The sequence below is a fragment of the Mastigoproctus giganteus genome, chromosome 12, assembly GCF_048544385.1.
Source record: "Mastigoproctus giganteus isolate SK-2022 chromosome 12, ASM4854438v1, whole genome shotgun sequence".
Lineage (NCBI taxonomy): Eukaryota > Metazoa > Arthropoda > Arachnida > Uropygi > Thelyphonidae > Mastigoproctus > Mastigoproctus giganteus.
In genome coordinates, this window is record NC_143586.1 from 170,122,431 (window position 1) to 170,146,870 (window position 24,440).

Below are 24,440 nucleotides of genomic sequence, written 5' to 3' on the forward strand. Positions count from 1 at the left end.
ACATTGGAAGATAAACCTTGTATCGGACACCCTTTGACTTTATTAAACAATGAATGTCATTAAACAATGAAAATGTCATGAAAGTGAAGGAACTTATGTGAAATGATAGATGAATGCCTGTTGTTGAGATTGCTCATGAAATTGGATGTCTGTAGGCTCAGTAGAAGCAATACTGACACAAGATTTTGGGATGTGTCGCAAGGGTGCAAAATTTGTTCCATACTTGCTGTTGGATGATCAAATGTACTGTAGGAAAGCCATCACAGGTGATTTGTTTGCAAAATCTACACAGGATCCAAGCTTCCTAAGAAAAATGGTTACTGAGGGAAGAGTTGGGTGTTTGCCTAGATCCCGAGACCAAGGTGGAATCATCTAAATGGCACAAAAAAAGTCCCAACAGTGTCTTGTTGAAGAAAATCCAACTTCAAAGTCATGCTGGTCAATTTTTTTTTTTTTTTTTTTTATGATGGGGCAGAGTGCACAATGAATTTGTGACTAAGGGGAGAAGCATTACTGCTGCCTTACTATATTGAGGGTTTGACACGTTTGCTGGAGAATGTGAGGTGAAGATTACCTCAAAAATGGAAGGAAGGCTAGATCCTGCAATATGACTGTGCCCAGTCACACGGCAGTGGCACTTCATCAATTCTCAGCTGTGAGAAAAATCACAGTCATGCTGCAGCCTTCCATCCCCCCTCCTTGCACCATCTGACTTCTGGCTGTTCTCTAAACTGAATATGGGGCTTTGGGATCGTCGTGGATGGCATAAAAAAAAAAAAAAAAAGCCTGAGTAGCCCTACATGCACTAAAAAACAACACTATTTTAAAGTATGTTTCAAAGCTTGGAAAAATTGGGTGTGCAGAAGAAAGGTACTTTGAAGGTGATTAGGTTAGTAAGCCCAACTTTCATTCAATAAACTTTTATAATAAAATTCCAGGAACTTTGATATCCCACATTCATTAAGATTTCTTATTGCTAAGCTTTGCAGTCTACACCTAAAAAAGACTTAAATTTTTGAGAGAGATCACTGAAGGACAGTCATGATTAGTGCTCCACACCAAGCTGGCAGATTGATGTAGGACATTAATCATTGCCCTATAATGAAAAGAAAAGATACCGATCCTGAAGGTAGCAGAAATAAGAAACAAAAACCAGGGGACATAAACAGAAAAATCAGTTTATCTTAGTAACAGAAGGTCGGAGAGCAACATGTTGGCTTTTTTTTTTTTTTTTTTTTGCTACAGAAAGTCTAGTTCCTTACATCATTTAGCCATCGTTATACTAATATTAAGTCTTAATATTATGTCCTGGGTAAACCATTATTTTGGGTTAGAACTGGCCAAATAGCTTTATCAGATTCTGTGTGCTAGATCAGCAAAAGCCAGTGCATAATGAAAATCATAACATATAATACAGAGGCATATTCTCTCTAGGATATAGCTATTGAAACATGCAATAGCTATATCCTAGAGAGAATTGACATCACCTCCGTACACTCATGAGCAAAAACATCATAACAAACAACTGTCTCCACGAGTGGATGCATCCCACAGTGCCTAGGAGTGATGTCACCAACTCCCAGTTTGTCAGTATGTAGCTTGTGCAATGGGAAAGGGTAGGATCCGATGGAATTTTAACTGGGAATGATGAGATATCATCACTGAGATGGCATTGTCAGCTGTTTGAAGGCTACTTTAGTGAAGGTATGGTGAAGAGGGATACGTAACCCCATGTGCCAGAATGGGAGACCCACCACTGGTTTGACAGTTGAGGTGAACGACAGTTGACACATGCTGTCCAGGACAACAGATGGACAGCTCATGCTCCCTCATTTAATGGCAGACTACATCCAGAGTGCGCAGAAACATTTCCGAGCACACCATCCAGCAGATGCTCTTGTGGATAGGCCTACAAAGAAGTGACCTATTCATGTGCTCATGCTGACTGACAATCATCGACACCTCTGTCAACAGTTGGCACAGGAGCACTGTTCCTGGACATTGGATGACTGGAAAAGAGCCACATAATCATATGAGTTAAGATTTCAACTCCATCATGTTGATGGATGGGTGCATATTCAAAGGCGAGCAGATGAACAGCAACAATCAGACTGCATGGTTGGACAAAAACATGCCAGCAGGGGTGTGGTATCATGGTTTGGGAATAAGGGTATCGCGGACATCCCCTCATTTCCATAGAACACACTCTCACTGCCAGATCCTACCCAGCATTGTTTTGGACAAAGATTTTCCCTGCACGGTGACCATATATCCAGATGGCTGTGGTCTTTTTAAACAAGATATTGCAGTGTCATAAGGCCCACATTGTGCAAGAATATTTCATGTCTAAGCATTTCATTCCCCATGGCTGCCAAATTCCCGACACCAATTCCATTGAACATTTGGAAGATGTGGTAGAATGCAGTATTTGTCGGTTCCCACCAGTGCCTTGTGTGGACACCACCTGTGGTTTTAGGAAGCTGATGCCACTTCAGGTACAAGTGGTTATTATGGTGAAAGGCAGTGCAACATGCTATTAGGTATGTGGCCATAATGTTTTGGCTCATGAGTGTGTGTGCAGATGTACCATTAGATGAATCTAAAGCCATCACTATCATAAAAATCAACTCGTGTCCACACAGGTCACCAGACTCATGTCCCTCATCCCTGATGTTATGAACATAACTGCAGGACAGTTCTACCTGCATGGTACCCTGGAATGATAAATATTTTCTCACCCTTGCTTGCTGAGGTTTACATGGGAAATTTTGAAATGGAGGCACTCATATAATACCAGCATTGTGGGTCAGATATGTTGATGATATTCTTGTAATCATGACCACATGGTGAAGAGAATCTCACATGATTTCATACTTGTTTGAACAGCTGAAGCCCCAGTTTAACACTCATACTGTAATTGGAATCCCACTTAATTGTGATATTATTCCTTTATTTTAGCAGGAACATTTTAGTCCTTAAAATTGTTTGTTATAACTCCATTAGGGTTATAACAAACAAACAATTTTACAAACAACATTCTCTTGGGTCACTTTAAAAGGTAGATGTTTGCAACAGTTTTTCTATTAAAAATTGAAGAAATCTCTGTTAAATATTCCAAATTGGCAGTATCTACATCAGGCAACTACAAACTAGTTAATTGTGCAACCTACATCTATCTCTTTGTGAGACCAAACAATTTGGCGTGTGTGTGTGAGAGAGAGAAAATAAAGGCTATAATGTGTTCCTTCTGTTATGTGGGGGGGGGGCACTCAGTTGATTTTTTTTTTTTCATTCAGTAGGAATTAAAGATATATATTAAATAATTATAGTAGTTTTGTGTTGCCATTAATTATTTTTTCAACTTTGTTTTTAAACTTGATCATGGAATATATTCTTACATTTCAGTGGTATTACCTATTATAAGATGAGCAACCTTGATTCCAGAATATCCAATCCAGATCAGCTCTTAACACAGGATGTTGATAAATTCTGCAGCTGCATTACAGAATTATATTCTAATATTAGCAAGGTATTTTTGAATATTAATATTTTTACTGTGCTCTAGTCAACATTCAATTAACTGATATTTTTGTAAAGGCCAACGTCAACAGAACTTAGTAATTGCTAACATTAAAACTATAAATATTAATTGATGAGAAGAGGGGACACTAATAAGTTGAAGCCTACTTGATTTTCATTGTTATATTAAGTTCTGTTTGCAATTAATACAATAAAACTTCAAAAATCCAGTTATTTTGAAAATTTTACTTAAGAAAAAAAACTTGACTGTGAGTCATATCATAGTGTGAGTTTTTTTGATATTGGAAAACAGGCTATTTTGGCCCCACCCCAGAAAAGTTTCCTAAAGTAAATTGCTATAATAGCAATGTTGTTTTTCTGCTCCATCAGAACATTGCATAATCTTCCTAGGTAGTTAATCATCTTTTAAGGGCACTAAAGATGATATTGTTGTACACTTTGGCACTAATGGCATTAAGAGTAGGAGATCTGTGGAATTACTTAGCAAGTACTGGTCAATGTTGAAAAAAAAAAAAACGTGAATTAGGGTTGAATTTGAAAGTGTCTGCAATTCAGCCCAGGACACGATGGGAGGGAGCACATGGTGAGTCTATCAATTTGGCTTTGGAGAGATTGTACAAGGCTCTTTTGTGGAATAGAATTTTTCTCAGCTTGGTTTGTGCTTGTTAACAGGAGAGACTGCTTCTACAGGGATGGGATACACTTAAATAGAAAGGGTGCAAGAATATTTGCTGATGCTATCGAGGCAGTGTTAGGTGGGTTGGAAAACTGCTAACTTATGGGAAGGAATACACAGACTAATAGATTAACAATGGCTTCAGGCAGAGGTGAAAGTAATTTTTGCACTGCTTCTATTGAAATGAACAACAGCCTGGGAATCGAGGTGCTACGGATTTTTAGGACTGCTGGGAGTCATCATGAAACAAGTAAATACATGGGCTGTGTTCGGGTAACTGAACAGATGCATGTATACTTGCATGTACATCAATGCTAGGAGTATAGTAAATAAATTTGATGAATTTGAAGTGCTGGTCAAGACATCGAAGGCGAATATTTTTGAGATATCAGAGATGTAGTGCTACATGGATATAAGGAATGCAGAATTTGAGTTTTGGGGAGTGCAATGTGTACAGAAAGAACAAAGTATTCAAACTATTTTTGTTTCTCAAATCCTCCGGGGTTTCCCCTGTATGCTGCGGTTTTGTCTGTAAGGCATATGCCAAAGCCAGTGGTATGTGAGAGTGTGGGTGTGTCATGTGGTTCTGTTAAATGTTGAGTTCCGGCACCTGGCGAATTCGCAGCCATGGGGGCGAGGGACACCTGGTCCCTCACTCCCTGACCCCCCCCATCCCTAGCCAAATAGGCCACTTGGGCCCAAAATTCCTAGTCAGTTGACATGAGTGACTAGTACAATGTTGAATCAGTTTGGTGTGACATAAGCATTGGGAAAGCAAAAATAGTTAGGAGTGTGTTATAGGCCTAATGACTCTGATGAGTACAACGAACAACTTTACATAGAAATAGTGGGCCAGTAAATCAGAATGTCATATAATGGGAGGTTTGACTTTCCAAGTATTGACCGGAATTTGTGGGTTGGTCACTTGCACACCTAGCAAGACGTTTTTTGTGGATTTATTGGGTGACATTTTTCAAAAGGAATGTGTTAGATAGGCAACCAGAGGGAGTAATACTCTTGATCTGATTATCAGCAGTGATTATCCATGCATTAAGAATCTTTAGATAAAGGAACCACTAGGTAGCAGTGATGCGGGATTTATTCAAAGATGATACTGCTATCAGGGATAAAGGGAAGGGATTTTGCATTTGTAAAGGTGATTACAGTGGTCTCAGACAGTTTTTAAATTCTATACAGTGGGACTAGGGACTAACTAATGATGTTGCCAATAGCAAATTCGAAATGGGAAGCATTCAAGGAATTAATCTTCGAAGCTACTAGGCTTTTCGTACCAACTAAGAAATATTAGCATTAACAAGGGCACATGATGCAAGAAAGCAAGCTTATATAGCATCAGCCAAAAAAAAAAAAAAAAAACCCTTATTTCACCCATCCCCTAGCTCCAAATGTTTGTCTAGTTCAGCCTTAAATTTATTTAAGCTATCAACTTCCACAACAACAACAGATGGAAGTCTTTTCCAGCAATCAACCACCCGTTGGCTAAAGGCAAACCTCCGCACATCTATTCTACAACTGTCTTTCCTCAATTTGAATCTATGCCCCCTCAGGTTCTTAGTTTGAGCAAGCAGAAGTATCCCGTCAGCATTGATCCTGCTCAAACCATTCATGACCTTATACACCTCAATGAGATCACCTTGCAGGTGCCTAGTCTCCAGATGCAGCAACTTAAGCCTTTCTTCATAAGCACACCCCTTTATTCCTCTCACCAACCTTGTTGCCCTTCTCTGTACTCATTCTAGCAACTCCAAACCCTCTTAAAATGAGGTTCCATACCTGTATACAGTACTCAAAGTGTGGCTGACCATTGCCTTATACAAAGGGATGATCAGCTCCTTGTCTCTACTAGTAAAATTCCTATATATCATTGACAAAACTCCATGACCTGCTCTGGCAGCCCGTCTGCACTGCTCAGAGAACTTCATATCTGACTGCAAAATTACCCCACCCCAGGACCTTTTCATTCTCCACCTCCCTGAGTGTAGTACCACAGAGATGGTACATTTCTCTTGGGTTACTGCAACCGATATGTAGTACTTTGCATTTGTCAATGTTAAACTTCAGTTGCCACTTCCTGAACCTTTAACAGTATTTTTTAGTTGGTATGAAAAGCCTAGTAGCCTCCTAAGGAAGTGCATCCAGTTCCTTAGGAGGCTTCCCATTTAGAATTCACTGTTGGTAACATCATCAGTTGATCCCACTCTATAGAATTTAAAAACTGTCTGAGACCTCTGTAATCACCTTTATGAAAACAAAAACGCTTCCCTTTACCCTTGCTCGTAGTTACATATTTAAGTAAATCCCACATCAGTACACTGTGGTCACTTGTCACCTAGTGGTTCCTTTATCTGCACATTTCTAATGCATGCATCATCATCACTGCTGATAATCAGATCAAGGGTATTACTCCCTCTGGTTGCCCCTCAAACATGTTGCTGTTAAAAACAATCCTCCAATAAATCCACAAAGGTCTTGCTAGCATGCAAGTGATCAACCCACAAGTTCTAGTCAATATCTGTTAAAATCCCTCAATACAAGACATTCTGATTTATTGGCCCATTTTATTTCTCTGCACAACTGTTCATTGTACTCATCAGCTTCATTAGGTCTATAACATAATCCTACTCTCATTTCCCCTTTTCCTGTGTTTATGTTACACCAAACAGATTCAACATTTGCACTGTCCACCCATGTCAGCTGGATGCACTTCCTTAGATTTTATGATTTTCTTAAATTTATTAATTTTCTTAAATAGAAATTTGTCAATATTATACAGAGAACAATTCAGTATGCTACTCTGCAGAAATTAATATGAATATAACATTAACACAAAATGATTACCTTAAAAAATAATAAATTGAAAATAATTAAAAAACAATTAAGACATTTAAAAACAATTAAAGAACAATTAAAAAATTAAAAGAATTTTAGCGCAAATTTTGAAAAACGATTTTCCTTCCTGAAGCTGACAGAGCTTTTCGACCGTATGTTGTGATCACAGGAATAGAAAAACATTATGAAAAATTAGTATGTGTGAGCATGGATCTTAAATAGAGATTATTTCTCTTTGCGCATGTGCATAAAAGACCACGAATTGGAAATTAGTTATGGACAGCGAACGTTAATATAATATTCTCATGTATTTCCAATTCTGCACTGCTTATATTTGTGACACCATGTCTCTGATATCCCAACAATATCTGCCTTTGATGTCATGATCAGCACTTCAAATTCATCAATTTTATTTACTATACTTCTAGCATTAGTGTACATGCACTTGTTCTTACTCTTAGTTATCCTAACACAGCCTATGTATTTACTTGTTCCTTAATGACTCCCAGCAGCTCTTGAAATCCTTGCTCTCTAGGCTGCTGCTCATTACAATAGAAGCAGTGCAAGAATCACTTTCACCTCTTCCTGCGGCTTATCTTTTAGTCTTTCTTTAATCTTTTAGTCTGTGAATCCCCCAAACTAGCAGTTTTACGACCCACCTAACACTGCCTCGATAGCATCAGCAAATTTTCTTGCGCTCTTTCTATTTAAGTGTATCCCATCTCTGTAGAAGCAGTCTCTCCTGTTAGCAAGCACTGACCACACTGAAAAAATTCTACTCCGTGAGCTTTGCACAATCTCTCCCGGGCCGAATTGTTTGACAAGGCTCTCATCATATACTCACTCCTATCGTGTCTATGCTGAATTGCAGACACTTTCACATTAACCCTAACTCGCAAATTTTTTTCAGCATTGACCTGTACTTGTTAAGTAAATCTGCAGATCTCTTACTGTTAAGGTCATTAGCACCAATGTGTACAACAATATCACCTTTTGTGCCCTTCAAAGATGATATCTGCCCTACGTCATCAAGTTTTTCCCCTGGTAGACATACCCTGGTTCTGTTCCACCTATCCTTTTTGCATACTATATTCCCCGTCTCCCTGACAATCGAGTCACCGACAATAACTAATTCCTGTGGGACCAGTGCATTCTGCCTTAGAGATTGCTGGTGTGTTACCCGATGCATAGGAGTGAGCTCTGGCATTGAGTTGGGCAACTGAGAGCTTGATAGGCCCCTCATATTAATTTCTTCTAGGGCATTTACCCTACACCTCAAACTCTCGTAGATGTCCATCAGAACGCTCAATTGGTGCCTAATTTCTTCACAATCTCTGCACCTAGCACACACACACACACACAAAGCATCCTCCTTGGCTAGATCATGTCCTCTAGACAGGTCTGCAAACATTTCACATTTCTTTTATTGTTTTAGACTGTGATGCATTGGAGAATCACCCCCTTTAGTTCTCCCTCCACCCACAGCACTCTGGTCTGTAAACGGTGCTTTGCTGCTTTAGTCTGGGTCATGATTCCGTTTAAGTATAATTTAATTAACAATGAAATTTTATAAGATTAATAAATTTTATTGATAATGCTATACTAATCTAACAGATTTCTAATACACTGCTACATATTTCGCTATCTAGTTTTACGTTAAACCTTACGGTATTTCGTATCGTATAACAAAGGCGCCTCCGTAGCCAGGTGGGAAGGAGCAGCAGTGAGTAGCACACTCTTCTTGATTAGACCGGGGTTCGAGCCCGTCACCACCAAATACGGAGGATGCGGAAAGGTCAGGGATTGACCACCGCATATCCCGGAGCAATATGGCCTTAGTTGCTAATGCTCCTAAAAACCAAATAACAACAACAACATAACAAAGGCGGGAAGTTACAAATGTAAAATCTATGGACACTAAGCATTAAATTTCAAAATTGCTATCTAAATTCAGAATAAGCCATGGAGTTTGGCTAGAACTATAAAGCCACTTATAGAAAATAATTCAGTATAACAATTATGTCAATAAAATGACTAAATATAAATGAAAACTTAGCATTCACCAGAGAATTGCAAAAATCTTGACCAACATTGTAGTATATCTAATGTGTATTCAATGTTTATATTCGTATATAGCGAAGTAACATGCAGTGAGAATAAATTATCATTATTGCCAAGTCTACAGTCCTCAAGGTTATTAATTAATGTATCATAGTTTTTTTTTTTTATCCCAAATTGTATATAATTGTTTATAATACTATATACATGTGTGGCTAAGGATGAAAATGCCAGAGTTTCTGTAAGAAACAGTGGGCCGAATAGGAAATCTGGTTTTATCGCAGTTTTGCCTGACCTAAAAGTGAAGGAATGTTGTATGTTCTGGCCTTCAATTCCTTTAACTGAGACATAGTAATGTAGTCATTTTTTCGATACCTGGTTAATGTTTTATTGTACTAATTGACCAAATTGGTAAATAGTACTGGGTTTACTTCAGGGTAAGTGGAGGTATCTGATATAATTGAATCAAACTTATTTATATAATCAGTTGTATCGATTTAATCCTTTGGAAAAAAGTGAAATCTGGTCCTGCGATTGCATATACACGGAAAGATTCTCGTTGTGAAGGTAACCTATTGATATGTAGGTATGTTGCACGTTGGGCAAGGGGGTGCTCGAGAATTAGCTGACTCATTCTGATTGTGTGTTAACACGTACGCATGTGGGGGGTCATCAATGAACTCTTATGCACTTGGTCAAAAGCTCACAAGAATGTGTTTGAACTCATATGAATTCATATGTTAGTGGGTGGGCAGGTACCCTGATAATGCAAACATTTCGCAACTGTGATGGCATGTTTGCATTTTGAGGGTACCTGCCCACCCAATGATGATAGGCCAACAGCTTTGAAATGGTTGACCATCTGGGTGGTGGTATCCACTGAGAATAAATAACAGTAGTCTTCTCTACTAGAGAAGGGTTATTTAAGGTAATGCAATACCTGGTATCTCGTTGTGAAGGTAGCCACAATATGAGATACAATTAAAAACGATGCCTTCACACTACTTACGTAGTTTAATTGATGGGTAAATTATGGTGTATCTACACTTTTTTTTTTTTTGGTCTCAGACAGTTTTTAAATTCTGTACAGTGGGACCAACTGATGATGTTACCAACAGCAAATTCTAAGTGGGAAGCATTCGAGGAATTAATAGTGGAAGCTACTAAACGTTTCATACCTATTAAGAAATATTGTTCAAGGGGCCTAAATGGTTGTCAAATGAACTAATGAGACTTGTGGCAGAGAAGAAAAATGCATGGGATGCATATAAATTATCAGGCAACACAGAAGCCTATGATATATATAAGCTTGTCTGTAATGAAGTCACAAAGGAGGTTAGGCAGGCAAAGGCAGATTACGAGAAATCTTTGGCAAAGGATGCTAAGAAAAACAGCAAGGATTTCTTTACTTATATACACTCTAAAAGGAAGAGGATGAATCTGATTGGTCCACTTGATATCCATGGTTTGACTGTTGATGATCCTGCTCAGATAGCAAACAAACTGAATGAGTATTTTGCATCTACATTCACACATGAGGAGTTATTACGGTTTGAAAATGCCACAAGCTTATCAAATTGTAACAGGGTGCTTAATGATTTTGTAATAACTGAGAACAAAGTGGGGGAGAAATTGTTGCAGTTAAACATAAAAAAGGCACCTGGGGTGGATAGGATCTACCCAGTTATATTAAAGAAGGCGGCAAAGGAAGTAAGCAAACCCTTAGCCATAATTATGAGAGCATCCTTGGACTCAGAGGAGGTCCCCACGGACTGGAGATGTGCAATTGTGTCCCCAATTCACAAAGGGGGATTGAAGGGTGACACGAGTAATTACAGACCAGTTAGTTTAACTTCTGTTCTGGGTAAAATAATGGAGTCACTGGTTAAAGATGCATTGCAGGATCGTCTAGACAAGACTGCAGCAATAATTCAGACACAGCATGGGTTTGTTAAGGGAAAGTCTTGTCTGACAAATTTGATTAGTTATTATGATGTGGTTACAAAGGAACTGGATACAAAAAATAATTTTCATATCATATACTTGGATTTCAGGAAAGCTTTTTACACTGTTGCGCATGGAAGACTACTGTACAAATTGGAGCAGAATGGTATTAAGGGTAAGTTGCTACAATGGATAAAAGGATGGTTAAGTGGGAGAAGACAGAGGGTGGTAATCAATGGGTGCTGCTCTTCATGGACTAATGTTATTAGTGGAGTCTCACATGGTTCTGTGTTGGGTCCACTGTTGTTTTGTATATTTATCAATGGTATTGATGAAGGTATATCAGGCTTAGTATCAAAGTTTGCAGATGATACAAAGGTTGGTAGGGTTGTTAATGACAGTAATGGCAGTGTGTTACTGCAACAGGATCTAGAAAGTTTGGGCAGATGGGCTGAGAAGTGGCATCTGAAATTTAACATTGAAAAATGCAAAGTACTACTGCATATGGGTAGAAGTAACCCCAGAGAAACGTACCAATTATGTAGTACTACACTTAAGGAGGTAGAAAATGAAAAAGACCTGGGAGTAATTGTGCAGTCAGATATGAAGTTTTCTGAGCAATGCAGACAGGCTGCCAGGGCAGGTCGTGGGGTGTTGTCAATGATATACAGGAATTTTGTTAGCAGGGAAAAGGAGGTGATTGTCCCTCTGTATAAGGCAATGGTCAGGCCAAACCTTGAGTACTGTGTGCAGGTCTGGAGGCCTCATTTTAGGAAGGACATAGATTTGCTTGAGTGTGTACAGAGAAGAGCAACAAGATTGGTGAGGGGAATGAAGGTGAGAGGCTTAAATTCTGAAAATTGGAGCAGGTGGAGACTAGGCACCTGCGAGGTGATCTGATTGAGGTGTATAAGGCCTTGAATGGGTTGAGCACACTGAATTCTGATGGGATTCTTCCACTTGTTCAGATTATGAACCTAAGGGGGCATAAATTGAAATCGAGGAAGGACAAATTTAGAATAGATGTGCGTTTAGCCAGTGGGTGGTTAATTGCTGGAACAAACTTCCATCTGTCGTTGTGGAAGTTAATAGGTTAAATAAATTTAAGGAGGAACTGGACAAATATTTAGAGAGATTGTTTTGTAATTTTTTTTTTTTTTTTTTTTTGGCTGATGCCATAAGCCCATACGCTTGCTTTCTTGCATCACATGCCACCACTACTACTAATATTATATAGTTAATTTAAACCCATATCATATTATGCCTTGTGCATTGAACCTTCAAATACTGTATCAGTCTGTACACCATTTGGCATCTCTCATCTTGTGGAACCACTTAGCAACTGTGATGGTGGCATGTTTGCATTATCAGGGTACCTGCCCACCCATCAATCATAGGCCAACAGCTTTAAAATGGTGACCGTCTGGGTGGTGGTATCAACTGAGAATAAATAACAGTAGTCTTCTCTACTAGAGAAGCATTACTTATTCAAGGTAGTGCAATACCTAGTATCTTGTTGTGAAGGTAGCCACAATATGAGATACAATTAAAGACGATGCCTTCACACTATGTACGTAGTTTAATTTATGGGTAAACTATGGTGTATCTACACCGATATTATATAGTAATATATACAGGGTAACGTATGAAATGTTGATACATTTGTCTCATCTGTTAGTATTAGTAAGGCCAAATGATACAAAGAAGCAAATGTTTTTTTGTACGAAAATTAAATAAATCAAATATAATAAAAAAAATTCAAAGAAAACAGAATGTTCATACTATTCCCATTCCCGTAAGGTAATCATCTAATATTGTTTTAAACTTTAATTCACTGCCTCTGTCCCATCCATGTCTAATGCTTTGCACTCATCACCAGTCCAATCATTTTCTGAATCCTCTCCAAAAGATCTTGTTTTTTTTTTTTTGTCCATAGGGCCTTTGGTTTCATCTGTGTTCCTAGGCACTTGTTTATGCTGTATATGAAATTACACATCAAACCGAATCATAAACTTATGTCTTTTTCATCTTGAACCACTTTTAGCTCCTCTTCCCCTAGCTTATGCTTGGCTCCAGGATTTTGTTCTCATAAATAGCCTTACATTTTCAAGTATTAAAATTCAGTTTCCAGTTTTTGGACCATATATGCAACTAATCTAAGTATTTTTAAAGCAATGTGGCGTGTCTTGGATTGTTAACCCAACCTTCCCACCTTCAAATCATCAGCAAACGTTGACAGTTTACTTTGTATCAAGGTATTGCAATACCCGGTATCTCGTTGTGAAGGTCTTGTCAATATCATTTATGAAAATCAAAAATATGAGTTGATTCAAAACTGAGCCCTGATGGTTGGTTGGTTGGGTTTTATTGGCGCATTAGCAACTAAGGCTATAATGTGCCAAAACCTGGTCATAAAAAAGTAAAACTTTCAGTGGCCTAATAAATTAGGTCACTAAGTCAAGGTATAAAAACAAGTATAAACTGTAAAAGACAAATAGCAATAAACAAGTAACAATAACAAGGTAGATTTTTTAAATATGAGTAAAAAGGTTTACTGATTTTAGTAAGCTAAAAATAGCAGACACATGGTCATTGTCAGATAAAATCTGACTGAGTGTATATACGGCTCAGTCAGATGGTTAAAAGTGGTAAAACGTATATTGCTAAAAACTGGACAGTCAATTAAAATGTGGCTGATTGATAAAATTGTGTCACAGGACTCACACATAGGAGGATCATCAGCCCTCAGTGAATACGAATGAGTCAAATGACTATGTCCTATGCTGGTCCGGGCAAGAACAACTTCCTCCTTACGATTCCTGCACAGACTAGACTGCCACGGTTCAGTTACAGGCTTTATACGATATAATTTATTCGTAGTCTGTCTATTCCACGAATCCTGCCATTGGGAGTATATCTTTTGGTGTATTATTTGCCTGTAGTCTGTATAGGGGACTGACAGGCAGCAATTATTATTGGGAATTGCTGATTTGGCTGCGGTGTCAGCCAAATCATTTCCTCTAAACCCAATGTGGCTGGAAATCCAGCAGAAGCGGATATCATATTCACGTTCATAGAGAAAGTGAATCTTCTGCTGAATGCAAGACAGAACCGGATGAAGATTATATCTCACAGTTATTAAAGCCTGTAACACGCTGATAGAGTCAGAATATAAAATGAACCATTGGTATTAACATTTACTAATGTGATCCAAGGCTAACTCTATAGCTTGCAGCTCTGCAGTAAATATGCTGCATTCAGAGAGAATCTGCTCCGATGTAGTGGTGTCTGTAAAGACAGCAGCAGATCCTACACACGATTCTGACTTCGAACTGTCTGTGTAAACTGGCGCGAAGTCAATGTTCAGCTCTGTGTGCTGAATAAAGCTGCAGGTAGACAGATGATGGAGTGTCCGACTTTCCCCAATTTTTAAGGGACAAGTCACAAGCTGGAACATGATCATGCCAGGGTGGAGGGGCTTGCTTTGGTGTTTGGGCAACCTTGTCTATCTTGATCTTAAGTTCTTTGAGTAGCTCTTGGAGACGAATACCAAAAGGACGATTGGCAGTCTTACGGGTGTTGTACAAATTTCCCCATCGTGGCTCAAAAACGAATGGCCACGTAGCATGGTCTGGCAGGGATTTCAGTTTTAAAGCATACTTTAGAAACAACTGCTTGCGTTGGAGCGATAATGTTAGTTCGTTTGCTTCGATGTATAAGCTCTGGACAGAAGATGTTTGATATGCTCCAATAGCGATGCGGAGAACCTGATGATGGACAGGATCCAGCCATCGAAGTACACTGTCTCTGGCCGAATTGTATACCAGGGACCTGTAATCTAGTCTGGATTGTACAAGTGCATGGTAAAGCCGTAGAAGGATGCATCGGTCCACACCCCAAGATGTAGAGGAGAGAGAGCGGAAAATATTCAAGCCTCTTGTGCATTTTGTACGGAGTTGATGGATGTGATCCAGAAAGGTCAGCTTTTTATCAAATAAGAGTCCCAAGAATTTTGTGTCCGCCGCTACTGGAATAGCATTTTGTCCAAGCCTTAATTCAGGTTCAGGATGAAGATTATGCTTACGACAAAAGTGTACGCATATGGTCTTCTGTGGCGAGAACCTGAATCCATTAGACAGTGCCCACGAATTTAGGCGATCAGTGGCTTTTTGCAGTTATCTTTCAATAACCCTCATGTTGCATGACTGACAAAATATGCTTAAGTCATCAACATAGAGGGGGCACTGTTTACAGTTGGAGGAAGTTGTTCTGTGATGGAATTTACTTTGATGGCGAAAAGCGTGACACTTAATACTGATCCTTGTGGTACTCCCTCCTCTTGGCTGAAGGAACGAGAGAGTGAGGATCCCACACGAACTTGGAAAGATCAATTGGCTAAAAAGTTTTTAATAAAAATGGGGAGATGCCCTCTAAGACCAAGGCTATGCAAATCTTTTAAGATGCCAAATTTCCAAGTTGTGTCATATGCTTTCTCCATGTCAAAGAATACAGACACCAAATGTTTACGTTTTAGGTAAGCATCCCAGATGGATGTTTCCAGTCTAATAAGATGGTCCAGAGTGGACCCGTTCCTTCGGAAGCCACACTGGATGTTGGAGAGAAGGTCATTTGATTCTAAATACCATATTAAACGAAAATTAACCATTCTCTCCAGGATTTTGCACAGACAGCTAGTCAGAGCAATAGGACGATAATTAGTAGTGACTTTTGGATCCTTTCCTGGCTTAGCAAAGGCAAGAATGATTGCCTTGCGCCAGGAATCCAGAAACTGCCCTTCAATAAAGATTCTGTTATATAGAAGGAGCAGATGATCCATAGATTTTGGTGAAAGATGCTTGATCATTTCATAATGAATGCTATCTGGTCCAACAGCACTTGCCTTGGAAAGAATGAGAGCTCTTTTCAGTTCTTGTATAGTGAATGACCTGTTTTAGGGATAAACGCTCTTAGACTTAAAATTAAGTGCCTGTTTTTCAATTTTATGTTTCAGGACCAGGAACTCTAGGGAATACAAAGATGTTGCAGAGATGTTAGAGAATGTTTCCCCCAAGAGAATTGGCTATTGCAGTTGGATCTGCAATAGTGCATCCATTATAATCTAGGATTGAAGAAGTGTGGGATGTATATTTTCCCTTCATTTTTCTGGATTTTATCCCAGACCAACTTAGTACTAGTGGACTGAGTAATTGATGAAGTAAAACGGATCCACGATTCCTTTTGACTCTGAAGGCAGATGTAGCATGCTTTGGCTCTTGCGCGTTTAAAGGCTATAAGATTGGTTGTGGTAGGATATCGGCAGAATATCCCCCATGCTTTGTTTTGAGCCTTTTTTGCTACTGTACATTGTGAATTCCACCAGGGTTTGGGAAATGGTGGAAACCAGGCAGATGTTTTTGGGATGGCATTTGCTGCTGCTTGGACGATATTTTCTGTGATGGCATCATTGATCGGCTCCTGACTGACGGTACTGAGGTCAAAATTTGCCTGATGTTGGAAGACAATCCAGTCAGCCTGATCAGTCTTTCACCGTGGTAACCTGAAGGAAGACGCGGTCTCCCACTGTGTAACGAGGTTATCACAGGGAAGTGATCACTTCCGTATGGGTTCTCCTCCCCTTCCCAAGTGAGTGAAGAGAGTAGAGAAGGGGAGCAGATAGATCAATGGCAGAAAACGTACGGGTAGGCATGTGGAAGGTGTTTGTTCCGATATTTAGAAGGGAAAGGTCATTGTCATTTAGCATATACTCTATGACTCGTCCCCTTCTATTGATGCTAGCACTACCCCACAGGGTGTTATGTCCATTAAAATCCCCGAGAAGTAGGAAAGGGGGAGGCAACTGCATTACAAGATCATCAAGGTCTTCCTGGGAGATGTCAGTCCCAGGTGGCAAATAAATAGAGCAGACAGTTAATAAAAATCCCACTGTAAGGCGAATTGCAACAGCCTCCATGCTGGTTGTAACTAGCAAGTGCTGAACTGGGGTCTGGTTGCCCACAAGGATAGCCACTCCTCCATGAGCAGGACCATCCGCAATTCTATCCTTATGAAAAATTGTGATATTATGCATGGTGGGATCATCATTTGCCTTTAGATAAGTCTCCTGCAAGCAAAAGCAAACTGGCTCATGCTTTTGCAGGAGGGCCTTGATGTCATCAGTATTTCGCCGGAATCCACTACAATCCCATTGTAGGAATTTAGCCATTATTTTGGCTTGGTGGGTCCATCAGGCGGCTTCTGAGGTGCTGAGGGCTTACTTTTGTCAGTCTTGGATTTATATTTTTTGGGGAAGATTGGATGCTGTCCCATGTAATAACAGAAACAATGGATGTAGAGGACAAGGAGGTTCCAAGACTGATTCATCCGGTACCTCCTTGTCCTCTACATCCATTGTTTCTGTTATTACTGGTGGCTCTTTACCACTTGGTTTTGGTAGTGGTGGAGCACTAGGAGGTATGGATATAGGAGTGGCAGCTGACTGTGTTTTTTTGGTGGGCTTTTGTGAACTCAATAAATAGCGTGCAATCGGAGTGAATGACTCTCTTGGTGGTACAGTCATCTCAGTTTGCGTACCGATAGTGCACTTCGCAGAAACCTGGGCATATGAAGGCTTCCCGCTATTTATTGGTTGTATGCGTTTTCTAGCCTCTGGGTAGGAGAGATATTCAGCTCTGTTTTTAGTTTTTGAATCTCTTTTTCATCCTTCCACCGCTGGCATGCTCTGAAGTAGGCAGGGTGCTCTCCTTGGCAATTTATACAGATCGGTTTGGAAGCTGAACATTCCTTGCTCTTGTGGTCTTTCGCACCACGTCGAGCACAGGCAGGGTTACCACGACAAGCCGTTTGTGAGTGGCCGTATTTTTGGCATTTAAAACACCTCAGTGGGTTTGGAATATAAATTCTCACTGGGCAGTTTAAGTACCCTGCCTTGATGGAACTTGGAGGCCATGGGGTGTTAAATGTTAGGATGAGAACTCGGGTAGGGACGAGATTCCCATCCTTTCACATCGATATTCTTTTGACAGCCGTTACTCCTTGTTTTTTCAATTCAGAGCAGATCTCTTCTTCAGAGACACGAAGAGTAGGTCCCACTCTGAAATGACACCTCGTGAAGAGTTCAAAGTTTCGTGGGGGGTTACGGTGATAGGTATTCCCCCTATTGATGTGGCTTTCAGGATTTTTTCTGCCTGTTTCATAGTTGTAGCTTTGACCAAAAGGCCGCCAGAACGCAGTTGTTTTACAGATTTAGGTGATCCTGCCAACCCTTCTAATCCTTTCTGGATAAAGAAGGGTGACATCTTTCCAATTGACTGCTCTCCAGTGGAATGGAGAATGAGGAAAAGCGGTGTTACAGATGGTGTTTTATCCTCAGTTCTGGCTCTTTTGACAGAGGTGTTGTCTGTGTTATCGTCTCGATTAGGTAGGGGCCTTGTTAGGGCCCCAGAAGAAATAGAATTTAAATTACTCATATGAGTAAGATAATTTCCGATGCCCTAAGTACCTCACCCACCACGGAGCCCTACGAGGGGACGCCCACTCGTGAACTAGCACCATACCCATGTTTCCAATAAGCCTTGATCCCGTCCCAGGACCAAAGGGAGGAGGACTTATTGGAACGCAGTTGACCCTAGCAGTAAGAACCACCCACCAATTGATCCCAGTCGGGTTGGTCCGGGACCACACGTCTTGTCGAAGCAGGGGCCAAAGTGGTGTATTAAGGCTGGGCCCCTCAACAACCAGGATCCCCCTTTCCGAATTCCACGAGTCACGGCGTACGGCTACACACATTGGATTCCAACGATGTAACCCTGGAACCAAGGTATGGGCCTTAGATCCCAGTGATGCTAATCTGGAAAATCAGCAGCATCACTTGGAGGTCCCCTCACCATATACAGGTGCCCACGTCGAGGGGACTGAGCCCTGAGAAACCACACTTGTTATGCTGGTCCACCTGACTATTCATGAAGTCTCCTGTCTTTTAGCCAGCCTTCAATCCATTTTAGGATTTTACCAATAACTCCAACTTGTTTATACTCCAGCATGAGCACCAGATCAGAGGTGTTTACAATAAACAGGATCCCCCTTTCCGAATTCCACGGGTCGCGGCCTACGGCTGCACACATTGGATTCCAATGATGTAACCCTGAACCGTGGCCACTCAAAGAGTGTGTGCTACTGCACTGTCGCTCCTGACCACTCTGTCAGCTTTTATAGCAGCTTTCCATGAGGGACTGTATCAAAAGCTTTACTCAAATCTAGATGTGTAATGTCCAAGTTGTTACCTGTATCCAACTGCTACTGCATCATAGGAATTTCACAGATTGGTCAGACCTGACTCCTTAATGAACCCATGCTGGGATCAATTCAAGATGGTCCTGAAGGCATCCTCAACCATAGACTCCATGATCTGCCCTACCACAGAAGTCAAACTCACTGGCCTATAGTTACTTACCTCCTCTTTTGTATACCATCTTACTGGATTGAGGAGACATTAGCAGGGAACTTTCCTGGAGATTTTATCCAATGATGCTCTCATTAGCATTCCTAATAGTTTGATACTCTCATATGCAGCCTTTTTAATTACAACTGCATATGCGTACCATCTTCCCCTGGAGCTTTGCCCTCCTTTAATCTCAGTAGCCTTTTTTAAGAAATTCTTGTCTGAGATCATTATATGATCTTATTTTACAGCAGTCTGATACCTTAATATTCCCCAGAGTTTCAAGCTTGCTTTTGACTAAATATTGATGAGAAGTGTGATTTCTGCTGGATTTCTATGTACCTTTCACTGTAACCAATTAGAGGACCTTTGGATTTACTTTCTCATGTTCACATATGAGAAAAATTCCTTATCCCTGTTTTGAGCTCTCTTTTCTAGTTCTTTCTCACGGTCAGCTTTTGCCTGTCTTACTCCATCAGTGGCATTGTTATATGTATCTTATAATGCTCATACAAATTGGAAAGCACAGGATTGTCTCTAAATGTCTCATGCTTGTTTCTTTTTTCGAATCAAACTCTTAACCCCACCCATCATCCATTTTGGTATCTTATGTTTATGGAATTTGACCACTGGTTTTGAATATGTTCTTGGCTTTAAGGATAAATCCCTTGAACATTTCCCCTACTGTTATGTATACAACACATAACAGTAGTCACTCCAGTTAATCAAACCCAAGAAATATCTTGTTTCATTATAGTTCCCTTACATAGGGTCCAGTCATGAGATATAATCCATTTTATAGTATTTGGCTACTGCTTGCTCTTGGTTCTCTCATGCAGGTTTTTGCTCCAGTTACGAGGTGTGGCTATTAAATAACAAGACTGTTGCAATGAAATAAATATAATCAATGATTTCATACCTTATAGGTTATCCCCCTTCAAAATAATTTCCTTGGGCTTGCACACACTGTTTCATACATTTCTTCCAAATACAGAAACATTTCTGGAAGTCATTCCGAGAGTCCTTTTAACACATTGGTTTTTTTTTTTTTTTTCCCTGTCTTCTGTGGACTGAAAATGGGTTCCCTTAAGTAAGAGTTGTACACTTTCTTTTTCTCTTCCCTAAACTGAAGAGTGTACAAGTTGTCTCACACTTTTCAGTTTAGGGAAGAGAAAAAGTCACAAGGATCTAACTTTGGCGAGTAAGGTGTATATTTACACAGAGGATTTGTTTTTTAACCAGAAACTGTTGAACAGAGAATGCATTGTGTGTTGGAGCATCCAACCATCCTTCCACAATTCAAGTCTGTTCCATTGAATTTTTTCTTGTAGCCTTGTCAGAACTTTAATGTAGTATGTTTGATTGACCATTCTAATGTTTAAACGACAATCACTTCTAATCACTGGCCTTACCTGGTCCACATTTTTATCAGTTTTCATGGATGCCAGACAGCTTGGTTGTTCTTCTTCCACATTTTCTCTTCCTTCTAAAAATCTTTTGTGCCATTCAAACACATGAGATCCTGATAGTATCTTCCCCATAAACTTGATGTAACAGTTCATAACTCTCAGTTGGTGTTTTCTTTAGTTTTAATAAAAATTTGAGGTTGATTTGTTTGATTCTTTTGTCTGTCCTTTTTACGGTAAACTGCAAAAACACAAGGTAATGAAAACTTGTCTCACTGCAAAGCAAGTGGAGCATTTGGAACATGACTTGGAGACAACTAGGGAAGGCTCAGGGTCAACCGTTGTGCCTTAATTTCACAAAAGGTGGCAAATGTTGTATAGTGGCTGTCCATGCAGTCTCATTATTTAATAGTCGCCCATTGTTAAGCTCCTTGGTAGGAACAAGATCTAGGATATTAGAGATCCTTGTACTTTCTCAGACTTGTTGGGATAAGTAGTCATCGTCTAGTTTGTTTAAAAACCCTGTTTACAATATAGTGTATTTTCAGTCTGTGTATCCCAGTCTATAAGAGGTAGGCTGAAGTCACTCGTAATAACCTAGTCATACTTGCTAGCCCATTCAAATTATTTAAAGGGATTTTTGTTATACTTCTCAGTCATATGACTAGCAAAAAGTAATTTCACACCACACTGACTCAATGTTGTGCATTACCTTGATCTGACTCAAGGAAGATTCTTTACTGTAAGACAGTTTTTGATTAGAAGCATCACTTTCCTACCTGCTCCCATTTCTCATTTATCTTTCCTTAACATACAGTATTCACTGAAATGAAATTCATCTCTTATCTCTGAGTGTCACCACGTCTCAGTAAGCCCAATCACATCAACATTATTTGACCTGATGAAAAGCTGAAATTCAATTAATTCGTTTACAGAAACATTTCTGGAATGTTTCTGTAAACATTCCAGAAATGTCATTCCTTGGCATTACTGTATGGACAACTTAAGTTTTTTACTTTATTGCATTTGAAACTCTACACTCCTTGTAGTTACTTAAATGTGTTTTTCTTACATGGTCTTTGATTGCTGATGGATTTTGCTTCTATTACACTTTATGGTTGGACACATCCTCTCTCAGAGAGGGTGCAAATGTAATTTTGTCCCATGCTACCGACCTGAGTTTCTCTGAACCTTTCATGCATTCTCATCAATGACATAAACTTTTGCACTTCCTCTGTTTAAACAAATGTTATCTTTACAAAATAAATTGTCTACCAACTAAGGCTTGCTATGTCAAGAAAAAATTTCCCCAATAAGCCTTGCAGAGTCCCTCAAACTTAGTGTTAATCCAGAAGGCTTTTATCATAAAATCTTTCTTGTCATGCTTAGGCAGAATTGCAGACACAAACACAATTTTGTCCTATTTTGTGACACTTTTTTTTCAACATGACTGTATTTTGTAAACAGTTCTTAAGTTAGTGTAAGTTTCATTCATCTCACTTACAGCAAAATGTTATGTTGGATTTTTGCATGTTTTTAGCCCTTGCATATTGTCATACCTGATCATCACAACTATGGGTATTTTTGGCAACCTCTGAGTTCAGACTATCACTTCTTGTGGGGAGGTTTCTTGAAACAGTTTCTTTCACAGGAAACACCATGCTGCACTTCCAGACATGAGAGACCATGATTGTTCAGTTATCACAGAATTGAAGATATGCTGTTGCAGGATTGCAAACATTACACATTTGAATGTATTAACTTTTCTTTCATGTGTGTGTGTGTGTGTGTGTGTGTGTGTGTGTGTGTGTGTGTGTGTGGCTATATTAGCTGGGAATAGTGTAGTATTATTACTATTGTTATCCGAGGATTTACTAGAATGTCACACGATGGGGTGGTAGTAGATTGGAATTCAAGAATAGTGGCATAAGTCTAATTTAATTTAACTGAAATTTTGCTTCTGACTATAGCAGAAAACCATATGCCCCAGAACAGTGAAGATGTCTTAGCTGAAGGTGGAGAATTCTGAAGGTAGTTTTCATACGACCATGACAGTGATTTGTATGAGAACTGCTTGTTTCTTGCACTGTGTGTGTGGTAAGTATATAGACCTGACATTAGCTGATTATGTCAGATTCATAATGCCGTGTGTGTGAGAAGGAATTAATTGGTTGTGTGTTTTGATGGACGAATTTGAGTGCTTGAAAATAGGGTAGTCACCCTCAAAATTGGACTCCATGAATTCTCATGGGGTAGAATTTTTGTCAGCATGGCTGATGCTTGTTAACAGAAAAAAAGGAGTATTTTATAAGAGAAGGGATACAGTTTTGTATAAAAGGGGGTGCAAGAATATTGCTGATGCTGTTGGTGTTAGGTGGGTTGGAAAGCTGCTAACTTGGAAGGATACATAGATTAATAGATTTAGTAACATGTTATGGTTACTAAAAATGCAGACACACACACATCTGCTTGCTTATATGCTAATACTATGAGTATAGTAAATAATTTTGAGTTTGGTTAAGTAATCAAATGCTGCCATTATAGGTACTAGAAAACCCAGTTTGCTGCACAAGCAAATGAACCACAGCCAGCTGTAATCATGTTCACAAATAGCTGTGTACGTGGTGGAGGGAAGAAGGAAGAACTCGTGGCTTAATGACTGGAATTGCACATCAAAACAGTTGCCAGTTTGAGTGATGTGAAAGTGGCCAGCGAGCAGTCATCAGAATTGATATCCCTTCTGCATTGTTGCCAAATTTATACAAACCCCATCTTTCTTTTTTTTTTCTTCAAAAACTCTGGTTTTTTCCTCTCCAAAAAAATAAAAGCTATGTTAAAATTGGAATTTTATTTTAAAATTTTGCAAATGTATGCTTATTTTCATTAATAAATTAGTTATCAGGTGTGTTATGATGGTCTACTTTGCAAAATATAAATGTGCCATTTGTGCAGTCATTTGAGTTGTGTAATGTGAAATTAATTAACAATGTCTTTCAGTAAGATGTCAAAGAAATATGGTTTAAAATTTCAGAATATGGGCAAGATTTTCCATGTATTATAATATCTGAAAGCTGTACAATGTTTGCATTGTGTACTATATGTTTGTACTATATGTAGAAGTGATTTTTTTCAGTTTCAAGTAGTGGAGAATGTGATATCAGACTTTTGCAAACAAATAAGCATAAAGACAGCATGCAGTTTATAGAAAGGAATGCAGAAATTGATGCTGCATTTCATGGCAGTAATGTTATATGTACCTAATGGTTATTTGCGTAGAACATAATCTTCCTCTGAATTATGTTGGTGTGTTCTTTAGAAATGTATTTCTTGAAATAGCAAAAAAAAAGGGAAAAAAAATTGTAGAACAATATAAAAAAAAAAAAAAAAAACAGCAGGCATTTTTAGTGAAATTGCCCAATTAGGGAAAGAATATTGAATGATGGCTCTGAAAATTGGGCCATATTTGATTGCTACAGATAGTAGTAGTAGTAGTGGCATGTGATGCAAG

General features: G+C 39.2%; 1 protein-coding gene across 1 annotated transcript in view; it reads left to right on the forward strand.

Moving 5' to 3' along the window:
• Positions 1–24,440, forward strand: part of Abcd3 (ATP binding cassette subfamily D member Pmp70) — a 461,674-nt gene that overhangs the window by 127,468 nt on the left and 309,766 nt on the right. The window contains exon 9 of the mRNA XM_090386468.1: positions 3,406–3,529. Coding sequence (XP_090242594.1) covers positions 3,406–3,529 — 124 coding nt within the window. The remainder of the gene's footprint in view (positions 1–3,405; positions 3,530–24,440) is intronic.